The 13,144-nt window shown below is 36.7% G+C and overlaps 1 protein-coding gene across 1 annotated transcript in view; it reads right to left on the bottom strand.

Moving 5' to 3' along the window:
- The window catches only part of AEBP2 (AE binding protein 2), a 68,660-nt gene that overhangs the window by 44,737 nt on the left and 10,779 nt on the right, over nt 1-13,144 (bottom strand). Inside the window, exon 2 of the mRNA XM_088025932.1 lies at nt 700-907. Coding sequence (XP_087882058.1) covers nt 700-907 — 208 coding nt within the window. The remainder of the gene's footprint in view (nt 1-699; nt 908-13,144) is intronic.

Raw genomic sequence — 13,144 nt, 5'->3', positions numbered from 1 at the left:
TTTAAGTAACATTATAATACTTTGATCCATTACACTTTGACTCACCTAATTTACTTAGCTCTTAATTCACTATCCAATAAAAATTACCTAAACTGACACAATTAAATGTATTCCTAAAAGGGTACAGGTCAATACTCACTAATCATAACTTCCTATCTAAGCCAGCTCTGCTAAGACCTGGGAAAAGACAATCAGTTCTCATTCACAAATAAGAATGCAAGTTGTCATTTAACAGAACTCTATATATTAATCCTGGTACCAACAGTCTCTCCAGTTAATTTCAGCATCAGAGATAATTTAGGACCATTCTAACAAAAGAAATCCTAAATAGTGCCAACTCCTAAATGTCCTCAACTCAAAACATGAGAAACTTGGAATAGGCTGCATTCATTTATTATATTCCCACTATATTCTAGAAAGTCTAGTATTACCACTATATTTTAAAAAATTGAATTTCTTCCCACTATATTTTAGAAAGTCTAATTTCTTCTAAAGGCAAATTAAAATCCAACACATAATATGCCCTCTATTTGATTCCATCAAGTATGTGCGAAATAAACAAAAGAAAAAAACTGTGAAAAAATAAAGCCTGTGTAAAAACAATCCCAAATTACTTTGAGAAAAAAAGCCTAACTAGCAATTATAAATTAATAAAACTAATGAAAACAGGGAGTGAAAAAAAGAAATGACAAAACCAACCCCTCCTCGCTGACCATCTACATGTATGGAACGGATGTGATCTGCCAGATCTGGACTAGAGTTGAAGCAAGCCTGGCACTGGTCCCAACAACAATTATAGGCAATATTTTTGCTTGAAGAAGTAGTGCTTCCTTGTCCATTCATCATTGCTGGAGTTGAACGCCCACTGGAAATTGTGCTGTCTACATCCATTATAGTACTGCTTATGCTACAAAAGAAGAAAAAAGGCTGTGTTATTCCTAGAAATTCACTAACATGAATATGATCTTATAATTAAGATTACTACTTGACATTCTGCTCCATACAAAGCATACTAACCATATTTTCTATTAGAAAACAACACTGCTTTGAAATTATTTAGTTGGCAATAAAGTGCAAATCAAGGCAAAAAACACTAGTACCTCAAAACCAGATATGGGATAATTTAAGCAACTTTTGGCAGACATGAACTCCCCAATACTAAAACCTACAGAAAACACACACACACACAGCTCAACGCATTTCATCCCTTCCATAGTTCTAAGAAGCACAATAAAGTAACAGAGTAATAGCTACTCTAGCTATAAATAAGAATCAAGAGTATCTTTACAGTTCTGCAAATCACTTGTTAATCCAAAATCTTATCTTCTATTCACTAATCTGAGGATTAGTGCTTGTCATAGCCTACCTCTCTCCGTCTCAAAGAAGTTTGGGAAATTGTGTTGTATTTTCCCTTCTAAAAAGCAGGGACACCTGGGTGGCTCAACTGGTTAAGCATCTGCCTTTGCTCAGGTCATGATCCCAGGGTCCTGGGATCAAGTCCCACATTGGACTCCTTGCTCAGCAGGGAGCCTGCTTCGCCTTCTGCCTGCTGCTCCCCCTGCTTGTGCTCTCTGACAAATAAAGTCTTTTTAAAAAATTAAATAAATAAATAAGCAGAAGAGAGAAAACTGGGTTTTCTACAATCAAAGTTTCCCTGATTTTACTGAAGTCCAAATAAAATGTCTTTTCCTGGCCTTCATTTTTTTTTTAAACTAGTCTCAATCCACAAAAAGGACTGAAAAGCCAATCAATCCTTTTTACTTTTTATTTACTAAACAAAGTATAACATATTAGTAACCCTTTTATTAAGAAAATCACATATTAGTAGAAATAAAAGTAATAGAAGTAATTCTGAATGCCCAAAATTTCATATCTTAATAAAATGAACACACTTTTGCTTCCTTTTAAAAGCCATCAATTTAGGGGAACCTGGCTGGCTCAGTCAAGAGAGTATGTGACTCATCAAATAAATAAATAAAATCTTAAAAAAAAATCTTTAGAGGTGCCTGGGTGGCTCAGTCAGTTAAGCATCCGACTTGGCTCAGGTCATGATCTCAGAGCTGTGATATCAAGCACTCCATCAGGCTCCATGGTAGGCAGAGTCTGCTTAAGGTTCTCTCCCTCTCCCTTTGCCCCTCCCCTTGTGCTCATTCTTTCTCTCTCTCTTAAAAAAATAAATAAAATTTAAAAAAAATTAAAAGCAATTCATTAAAAAAAATTTTTATTATCTTCCCAATACAGAAACTACAGGGAAGTAGCTTCAACCACAGAGGGGTCAACAGTAAGAATGTTTGCAGGCTAAAATCCATCAAAAGCTATGTATCTGCTTGCAATTTAACAAAAATTATGAAAGTTATATTAACTCTTAAGGGGTATGCTTCCCTACTCCCAAGTTTTTAATTACAGAAAATTTCAAAAACACAGAAAAGTGTATCTAAATCTTAACTTCACAATTTACATTTTATCCTTTTGGCTGTAATTTTTTTTCTCAATCATCTGCAAGTTGCAAACACGATACTTCAACCACAATTATTTCAGGACACACCTTCTAAAAATAAGAACATTCACCTAAAACCACAACCTTATTTGCTCATATATAAAAGTCAAAATAAATTTTAACTTATTCAATAAGCTTTCTGTTGTTTTTCCCTGCCCCCTTATTAAGTAAGCTTAATAATAATTTGTGTCTAACATCCTATGCACCCATTTAAAAAAACTAGCAAAAATGTTTTTGTATGCTTCAGACATGAAAAATATCTCAGATTTCCCTTTAAAGAATATTCACGTAAGTTCATGTGGCTATCTACCATTCAATATATATGTTCTAAATTTAAACTCTAAAACTTCATTCTAAAACTTTGTAATTGGCAGGCTCAATCAGTAGAGCATGTGACTCTTGATCTTGGGGTTGTAAGTTCCAGCCCTACACTGGGTGTAGAGATTTGGTTTTTTTCCTTTGTAATCTCTATTCAACTCTCAAATGCAAATCACCTCTTGAATACCTAAACATTTATTCATATTTTTTTGTTTTTTGCAGGAATAAACTGTGAGTATGGCAGTTTTTCTAAAATGCATATTTTAATTTGAGCCTTAGAAATTTCAAGTTTCATGACCACAAAATGGTTGGTTACCTATTTTCCTTATTGTGGTTTCATATATTTTGACTATAAAACTCAACTTTTGTAAATCATACTAATTAACTCCAAAGGCAAATAAAATACTAATAGTTTTAAGTGAACAACCAACCATACTCAAATTATAAACAATCTTAGGGAAAGAGATAAATTTCAATGACCTACTATGACACAATCTCTAAGGTACAGCAAAGCGTAAAGATGCACACATGCACGCACGCACACACGGTAGTAATGCTCTAATTTCCACACCTAGGTCGGGAAGGGAGATATAGACACAGCTATCCTCTAAAGGCAAAACTTGTTTTGAAGGATACACAAAACACTGTCCATGTTTTTTTGGAGGGGGGAAGGGAGGGTCAGTAGGAGAGAAACCTTTTGTATAATTTTTAATCTTATACATGTACTACTTTCATGTAAAAGTCCACAATTAGTTGAAAATGAAACCAATTTTCTTCTTAAATTGGACAGAGTAAAGGTCAAGAGACTCCTACTCGTAACATATCCAACTAGCAATATAAAGACTATCTACACAGTGCTTAATGTACTTTTGCTTATTAATTTTACCATAGAAAGGGAACCCTGTAAGTCCAAATATCCATAAACACTAAGCACTGGGTAATCAGTCTATGTGCAGTATCGTTCACTTGAAACACAGTACTTCATGTGGATACAGATCCTCATAAAAAGATGGCGTAATGCTGATGTTAAGAGCGTGAACTGTGTCTATCGATGGCAACTAAGCTGCAAACGCAATGGCAGAGGAGGTAAGGGACAGGTCCCATGCCCTAGAAGACTCAAGAGACGTTCACACATGTGCAGCATACCCAGAGAGTCTCCCATTCCCTAGCAGGGCCAACTGGAGTCCTACCAAATAGCCCTTTTAGGTTCCTCCAACTTCTAGGCAGTGCCCAAATCCTAAGCCTCCGGGCTCCCTTTTGGCCCCAGACCCATGCTGAAATCAGTGGTTCTCTCCATTCCTAAGACTGATAAAGGGCAACAGTCCTGCTGCAGGAGAGCACAGGAGACAAGTTGTAGTTAATTTCGATTTTGACAGGACACTGAGCTAGATATAGATCTCATAGAAAACAGTCTTCCTCCTTCCTATAATAAGATATCAAGATGATCTGAACTAGACGGGGACATTCCTTTCACTTGATCCTGTAATATTCCAGGATAGTAAATACATTAAAAGTTTCACTCAGTTCTCCTTCCCAATGAACACCTATTGATTCTGTAAAATGTGAACAAAAGCAGCCTAGTATTTGGACAAAAACCAAAGGCAGAAAAAGCACTCTTACTATTTAGATAATTATAATAATCTAAATAAAGCAGTGCTTCTCAATATTATATGAATTACCTGGAATCTTATTAAATGCAGATACTGATTTGGTAGATTTTGGGGTAGAACCTGAGATATCGTATTTTTAACAAGCACCTACTTGTTGAGACTACTGCTACAACAGTGTAAGTAGCAAGACTCTAAAAGATCTTTTACCATTATTACCCAAATAAGACTGATCGGACTATGTAAGGAAGTGTTTCCCACTGCAAAATGATAAACCAAACCATACACAAAAACACACAGACACACACGCACACCCTGTGACAACAGATAATCCCTAAGTTTCAAAAAAAACACGCTGGAAATTCAAATGCAATATTCAGAGAAGGACATGAGACATTTTCAACATAACAACATTCCCTTTACCCTCTTTTCCATGGGCCCTTTGCCTCTTAAGAAACTACCCAGCACACCAGACTTTTTAACCCCAACATCTAAAGTACATAGATTTTATGAAAATGATTTCCTCTGAGAATTCAAAGGCCAACTCACTATAAGAACAGAATCTTCTTTGAGAACTCAAATACTATCAAGCAAAACATCTGTGTGGTGGCTATGACCACAGCTGACCGGGTTGCCAACACTGAAAAGTAAAGAGCAGCTTGCCAAATGACAAGATAACAGGAAAAGAGGAAGCAATACATGGATGCTATATTATCATGATGGAGGACAAGACCATGGTCTTCATGTAACAGAGTAAGTTCACTGATATGGTTTCAGATTCTACATTGCAAACACTGTAAAACAAAACAAAAAACTATCCCTTGTATCAAATAGCCATACAATTAACCTTAAAAGGCTATTAAAATATCCTTCCTTTTCTAACTAAATACCTGTACGAGGCCAAGTAGTCTTCATATAGTTTAACCAAACAATTCATTGCAACAGACTGAATGTAAAAGTAGATATGAAAAACTAGCTGTTAAGCCAGACATTAAAGACACTAAATATAAAACATCACTCTTCAATTTTTTTTAACTGGAAAAGTTATTCTACACTAAGAAAGTACTATTTAGGGGAGCCTGGCTGGCTCAGGCAGTAGAGCATGTGACTCCTGATCTCAGGGTCATGAGTTCAAGCCCCACATTGGGCAGGGAGCCTCCTAAAAAAAAAAAAAAAAATACATATACATATTGGTTTATTCTTAATGTTTCTAAAGTTCTTGGTATTAATTTCTGCTCCTGTAATAGTGATAAATGTAACCCACATAAACAAAAGCTCTTTAATTTTTTCAATAACTTTTTTAATAGCTTTTCTGAGATCTAAGTCATAGTCCTCAATATTTAAGAAAGCAAAGGGGTTTTTAAAAGCAAAATGTTTGAGAACCACTGTCCTGGAGGAAAGCTTAAATGACACTCTAAAAAAAATTGGAAAGAGTATGTTTCTGAGCTGGAATATTTTTACTTTATTCTGAGTGTAATTGCTGAACCTGAAATTGAATCCGAGGCCGAGTAGAAGGCTTATCAGGAGGCTTTTCAGTTACCTATGAGGAAATTCATTTGTATTGTGGATTTTCCTTGGTAAGATACCAAGAATACTTTTCTTCTCCCTGCTCTTAGTTTCTAGTTACTGAAATGTCTAACTTTATTTTTAAGATTTTATTTATTTGACAGAGAGAGAGAGAGCATGAGCAGGGGGAGCGGCAGGCAGAGGGAGAGGGAGAAACAGGCTCTATCCCAGAACCCTGGGATCATGACCTGAGCCAAAGGCAGATGGCTTAACCAAATGAGCCACCCAGGTGCCCCTGAAATGTCTCATTTTAAGGAGGGTTGAGAACAGGGGCCTGAAGGTATATGGGTGTATAATTTGAATTCAAGTATAATTTACTCTTGTCACTCAAAACACTTAAAATATCAGAATTTCCTATAAATATGTCACTGATTAGCAAAGTTGCAGATCTGTACTGCAGATCTAATTTAGGCCTCCACACGTCCATTTACATAAAATTAGATCTGCAAATCACATCCTTATGCCTTACCTAGTAAACACCTTCTAAGAAGACTCACAGTTACTTGCTCCATGCTCTCCCCTCCTAGGGAGCTAGTAACAAATTAAAGGGCTGACATAAAACAATACTAAGAGTTTTACTGCTTAAGTTTGAGGTTCTAGTCACTTTTGCATTTGTGATATAAACACAATTAAGATCATTAAGTGGGGCATCTGGGTGGCTCAGTTGTTAAGCATCTGCCTTCGGCTCAGGTCATGATCCTGGGGTCCTAGGATCGAGCCCCGCATCGGGCTCTCTGCTCAGCAGGAAGCCTGCTTCTCCCTCTCTCACTTCCCCTGCTTGTGTTCCCTCTCTCGCTCTCTGTCAAAACAAATAATAAAATCTTAAAAAAAAAAAAAAAAATCATTAAGTAATGGTATTTTTCAAACAAAACTTCCCTACTAGTAATCCCCTTTCATAGCTCTTCATCAGTAGAACTAAATAGTATATGGAGACTGAAAGACAAGCTGCCCATATCTGCAAGTCAAATTTTCAAGACTAAGCAGCCAAAATAGAACAAGGTGGGGCACTTGGTGGCTCAGTCAGTTGAGTATCTACCTTAAGCTCAGGTCATGATCCCAGGGTCCTGTGATCCAGCCCCAAGTTGGCCCCCCACTTCTCCCTCTCCTCCCTTCTCGCTATCTCTGCCTCTCTCTCAAATAAGAAAAATCTTAAAAAAAAAAAAGGGGGGGGGGACCTGGGTGGCTCAGTTAATTGGGTTAAGCTCAGGTCATGATCCCAGGGACCTGGGATCCAGTCCTACATTGGGCTCTTGCTCAGTGGGGAGCCTGCTTCTCCCTCTGCCTGCTGCTCCCCCTGCTTGTGCATGCTCACTCCAGACAAATAAATAAATAAATAAAATCTTAAAAAAAAAAAGCTGAAAATCTCTGGTGAGACTGACAAAAAAAAGAATTTAAAAAATAGAATAAGGAAATTTTGTTTGAATACTAAAACTGACATAAACATGTAACATTGATTTACAAAACCTACTTCGAATTTAAATTCACTTAAGTTTTACTGTTCTGACTTTATAAATTAATGTAAAATTTGTGACCTTATAAAAAATAAATACTAATAAAATATTTTAATATGTCTTAGGCATTGGGGTTCCACACAAAAATTCATTTGGGGGAAAAATGTCATCCACTACTCAGTCTGTAAATTGTTTTTACATTGTTTATTTTCTCAGCAATAGTCCTCAAAACTGTCAAACTACAAGTTATGAAATGGATAGTACTTTTATATTAAAAAGTTAGAAACAACAACAAAAAAACAGAAAACATGGAGCTGGGACGCCTGGGTGGCTCAGTCAGTTAAGCGTCTGCCTTCAGCTCAGGTCATGATCCCAGGGTCCTGGGATCGAGTCCTGCATCGGGCTCCCTGCTCGGCGGGGAGACTGCTTCTCCCTCTGCCTCTGCCTCTCTCTCTCTCTGTCTCTCATGAATAAATAAATAAAATCTTTAGGAAAAAAAAAAAGAAAACATGGAGCTGTATCATATACAGAGTAAGTGACAGAGAGGATAAAAAGTGCCATAAACTTAAAGAATTTAGTAGGAAGGGGCACCTGACTGGCTCAGTCAGTGGAACATGCAACTCTTGATCTGGGGATTGTGAATTCAAGCTCCACATTGGGTGTAGAGATTACTTAAAAATAAAATCTAAAAAAAAGAATATAGTAGGAAAACAAGATGATCAAGGCATCTAACCACTTCCTTCAGGATCTCGAAGTTATTGATTGAGGTTCCACAAAAGAACCTTCCTAATCTCTAAAGAATCAAGGCTGTTTTATTTTTGTTCTTCAATGAAAACCATATAATCTTTAGAAAGTCTTAGGTTCATAAGCTTCTATCTGACTTACTATAAAACAAATATTCTATAATTCTTATTTTAAAAGAATGAACATGGTCCTCCATATGGACTGAAGAAAGTGACATGAGATAAATGGAAATAAAAATTCTACTGATTTATAAAGTTACATTTAAAAGGGTCAGAGCAAACATTATAAATTTAGCTTAATGCTAACTGGTAATAGCTTTACATAAAAATATGTAAACTATACATAGTTTTCAAGGTATTTATCAAATTGTAGGTAAACAGCATTATATCCATATTAGATGCCTAATCTAATCACAGAACGAGGTAAGTTGTTATTTGGCTAACAGGTGATGTTCCTGTCATCTACAAAATTGCTACTCACTACTAGAATGATTACTCTATGTCTCTCCCATGCTTATAATCAAAATTAAAGGCTAAAATTCAAGAGTGCCAAGCATTTAAGACAAGCCTGTATTCTTGACAAGTGTGAAGTTGTATTCCTGATATTATATGAATATACAACTCTAAGAGTGAAATTCTACTATTTCTCACCTCCGTTTGTTGGAATGGACTATAATTTTATGCCCTGCTCTTTATTCTAGGCATTGAAAATGGGATTGCAAGTCAAAACTAAACCAGTTAAAAGAAACAGGCACTTCAAGAATATTACCAACTGCCTGCCTGTTACATTTTATGACTTTCTCCTAAGAAAAAAAAAAATCATATAACCTACTGAATCAAAATTTGCATCACAAAAGGTGCTCTATTTAAATCTGTACTCCTATTCTTTATCATAACAGCTAAAACTTACTGAGTTTATTTCCCAAAGATGGCCACACCATATACACTTTCCCATATCCTTTTCTTACAATATGGCATCAAAGTGCTGGGGGGGTCATTATTACCTCCTCTTGAATGTGAACAAGCCAGAGACTACTGCAAAAGTGATACTGCAAGACTTACAAGGCGAGGTCATAAAAGGCAATACTACAGCTTCAGCCTGACTCACTCTTGGGACACACGGCTTGGGAGACCAGAACTACCACATAAAGAAATCTGGCTCCCTTAAAGCCACCATGCTCAAGATAACTCATGAAAAAAGTACACAGAGCTAGAGAGAGATGCCAGGGAGTCCCAGCTGTTTCAGTCTTCTCAGCCCAGGCACTACACATGTGACAGATAGGTGAGTGGGTAAGTTTTCTGGTGATTACAGTTCCCAGCCTTTATGCTGTTCTAAACTGACACCAACTAGAGCAGGAATGATCTAACCCTACCCAGCCCGGCTCAGATCTTAGATTTGTAAGCGAAGTAATTGTTTTAAATCATTAAATGTTGGAGTTGGTTGTCATGGAGCCATAGTAATTGGAAGAATGCTTGACATGTATTAACTCATTTAATGTTTACAACAACCACATGAGATAGGTACATCAGTATCCTCATCTTAACAGATAAGAGACTTGAGACACAGAAATTATGTGACTTGCCCAAAGTCACACAAATACAAAACACCAATGCCAAACAACTCAGCTGCTACATTTATACAAAGGAAAAATATGGGCAAACCACAGATTTGAGAAATACTGAAATGCAGCCCATATCACATGTCAAAATAAGTTTCACTTGGTGTGCTCATACAAAAAGTTGTTTCTTTGCTTTTGTACATCTATAACACACACAACACAAAAGATATTTAACACTACATATAATTTGATTCTTTGAGGCATACAGTTTTGCTAACAAGATAAACTATTAAATTTGATTCCTGGGGCGCCTGGGTGGCTCAGTCGGTGGCTCAGTTGGTTAAACGCCCCACTCTTGATTTTGGCTCAGGTCATGATCTCAGGGTTATGAGATCGAGCCCTACATCTGCCTCTGAGCTGGGCAGGGAGCCTGCTTAAGATTCTCTCCCTCTGCCCCTCCTCTCTCTCTTAAAACAAAAAAAACGAAAAAAAAAAAAAGGGAGTGCCTGGGTGGCTCAGTCTTTGAGCATCTGCCTTCAGCTCGGGTCATGATCCCAGGGTCCTGGGATCAAGCCCCGCATCAGGCTCCCTGCTCAGTGGGAAGCCTGCTTCTCCCTCTCCCACTCCCCCTGCTTGTGTTCCCTCTCTCGCTGTGTCTCTGTAAAATAAATAAATAAAATATTTAAAAAAAAAAGATTCCTACAAGCCAATTAGCTTCATAAAAAAATTAATTCAAAGTCATAGAAAGCAACACTATCCTCAGATAGAACTTGTCCCAAATTCAGAACCTAGGCCACTAAAACAGATAGGAACCTAACAGTGCCAACATAAAATTCAACTCCAAATATTCATTTGTCTAGGGACAGGGGCAGTCACTTTGATCTTTCTTTACCAAGAACAAATAGTAAATTATGAAACTGGGTTTTAAATGGGATTAAGGAATTTAGATCACATCAGATTTCTGTAAGGCTGCCTCGTTTTGCCTTCCAAACTGCTATGGTGCTGAAGGCTTTTAGATCTTTAAGCTCAGAAGCAATCAGAAGAAATAAGTAAAGGGACTCCTCGGTGGCTCAGTCAGTTAAGCATCTGCCTTCAGCTCAGGTCATGATCCGAGGGTCCTTGCTCAGCAGGGAGCCTGCTTCTCCCTCTGCCTGCAGGCTCCCCCTGCCTCTGCGCACGTGCTCTCTCTCACAAATAAATAAATAAAATCTTTAAAAAAAAAAAAGTAAAAAAGAAAAAAGAAGTAAAGACAAGTGCTTGTTTTATTACATCTGTTATATATGCTCAAGTCACATTTCCTTAAGGCCCTCCCTACTCACCCAAGGTGGAAAGAATTCTGCTCCTTCTGATCTACTTGATTTGTACTATGAATCACCTAAAAGTCTCTCATTTAGAGTAAACTCCTAAGCCTAGGTAGTGTAGTGCCTTGCACACAGTAAATGCTCACATACTTTTAGTGACAAATTTAAGTAGGATTTTTAAGGCAAGTAAAATGTATGGCTTTGTCCTACTGAGATAATCATAAAAATTAATTGGAGACACACTAAAAATCATTAGCCAAAACCAAGATATTATTATTACTATTGTTACTGTAATTACAAGCTATTATCACTGTAATTTAAAAAGCTAAAATGGGTTTTTCTAATCAAGAAAAAGACTACTCTCCATCCCTACAATTATTTCTCTGAATAAAAACAAAAGATTTTTTCCCCAAGACCAAGCAGCATTCACTAAATTGGTCAAAAGGGACTTTATGCAACAATGATGAAATACAGCTTATGGAAAACAAGTAGGCTGCATTCTTATATTGCCACTGTGCACATCATTTTAAATCTGCTTCTCATTTCTAGTCTACTGCTCTTTAAGATTACTCCACCCACATTTTTCACGCAGTTTAAGACCAGATCAGCAAGCAATTACCTTCAAAAACACTGTATTACTAGAAACATTCTATTCCAATGTAATTACATTATAAGGAGTTATCTTTTACCTTTTTTTTAATCTTTTACCTTCAAAGATTTCCAGGAAAATGCCTATATGCAAAGACGGTATGTAAAAAAAACCTGCTAAGAAGACTAACACCCATTTTATAAGAAACAATCACATTTACTCATTTTTTTTAAGTTAGTGTTAAATCATAAAAATGATTTTATCAGATGATTTCTGTACACACATTTCTGCCAAAAATGCCTACAGGAGTCCTCAACACCTCAAAAGACATATTCAAATGACTGCCAACATGAACGTAAAGCACTAAAAAATCTGCTGATTCATCCACTCTCGGTACTTTAACAAATATTTATAAAAAGTAATGACAAAAATTTTATAATTTAGCAATGATATAGTAAATGTATTTACTGAGAAATACAAATACCCTTCTACAGTCTCTATATTTTCTCTAATTAGTAACACTTCATCTTTCTAGAAATTTGAAATATAAATGGAAACCAGAAAGCAAGACGGACTTCGAAAAGCATTAAACTTAAATAAAATGCCAATAAAGACTCTCTATTCCCATAAAGACTGAATAATTACAACACTTAAAAACCACCTTTTATACTTCATAGTCTTAAAAGGGATCTAGGCTATGTATATTATAATTACCAATGAAAATGAGGCCCAGAAAGGTAAATGAATTCAAGCTCCTAAGTTATTCTTTGCAAAAGAGGCAGTTGAAATTTAAACTAGCGGGGCGCCTGGGTGGCTCAGTCATTAAGCATCTGCCTTCGGCTCGGGTCATGATCCCAGGGTGCTGGGATCGAGCCCCGCATCGGGCTCCCTGCTCCGCGGGAAGCCTGCTTCTCCCTCTCCCACTCCCCCTGCTTGTGTTCCCTCTCTCGCTGTGTCTCTGTCAAATAAATAAATAAAATCTTTAAAAAAAAAAAAGAAAATTAAACTAGCCACTGACTTAATAGTATATTAATTAAACTTTCCCAGTCAAGGTTGGTTACAAGAGTTGTCTAGGCAGTATAGTAGCTAAGAGCACATCCGGAGCCAGGACTGCCCGCATTCTCAAGGAGCAGTGTCAGTTTGGGCAAGTTCTAATGTCTGCACTTCCTTGCCTCATTAGTTTGTGAGGACGCAAAGAACTGAACTTCATAAAATCCTTCCAATAAGCTCAAGAATCTCAGATTCATAAGCAAAGTACAGAATAGTTTTCTCCTAAAATAATATCTAAATTTATTTTTTTGTTGGGAAACAAAGTATTAGTTGGGGAAGTCTGCTTTTTTTAATTTTTCAAATATCACAACTTTTTTCAAATACTGTTTCCACATATGCTGTTAAAAAGAATTGGGAGAAGGGGTGCCTGGTGGCTCAGTCACAAGAGCATGAGGACTCTTGATCTTGGGGTTGTGAGTTTGAGCGCCACATTGAGAGATTACTTAAATAAGTAAACCAACTT

The sequence above is a fragment of the Eumetopias jubatus genome, unplaced genomic scaffold (assembly GCF_037043125.1).
Source record: "Eumetopias jubatus isolate StellerSeaLion01/CBP00866 unplaced genomic scaffold, mEumJub1_p1.0 scaffold_8, whole genome shotgun sequence".
NCBI lineage: Eukaryota > Metazoa > Chordata > Mammalia > Carnivora > Otariidae > Eumetopias > Eumetopias jubatus.
The sequence above is the reverse complement of the archived record's forward strand: the minus strand, read 5'-3'. Positions and strand labels throughout refer to the sequence as shown.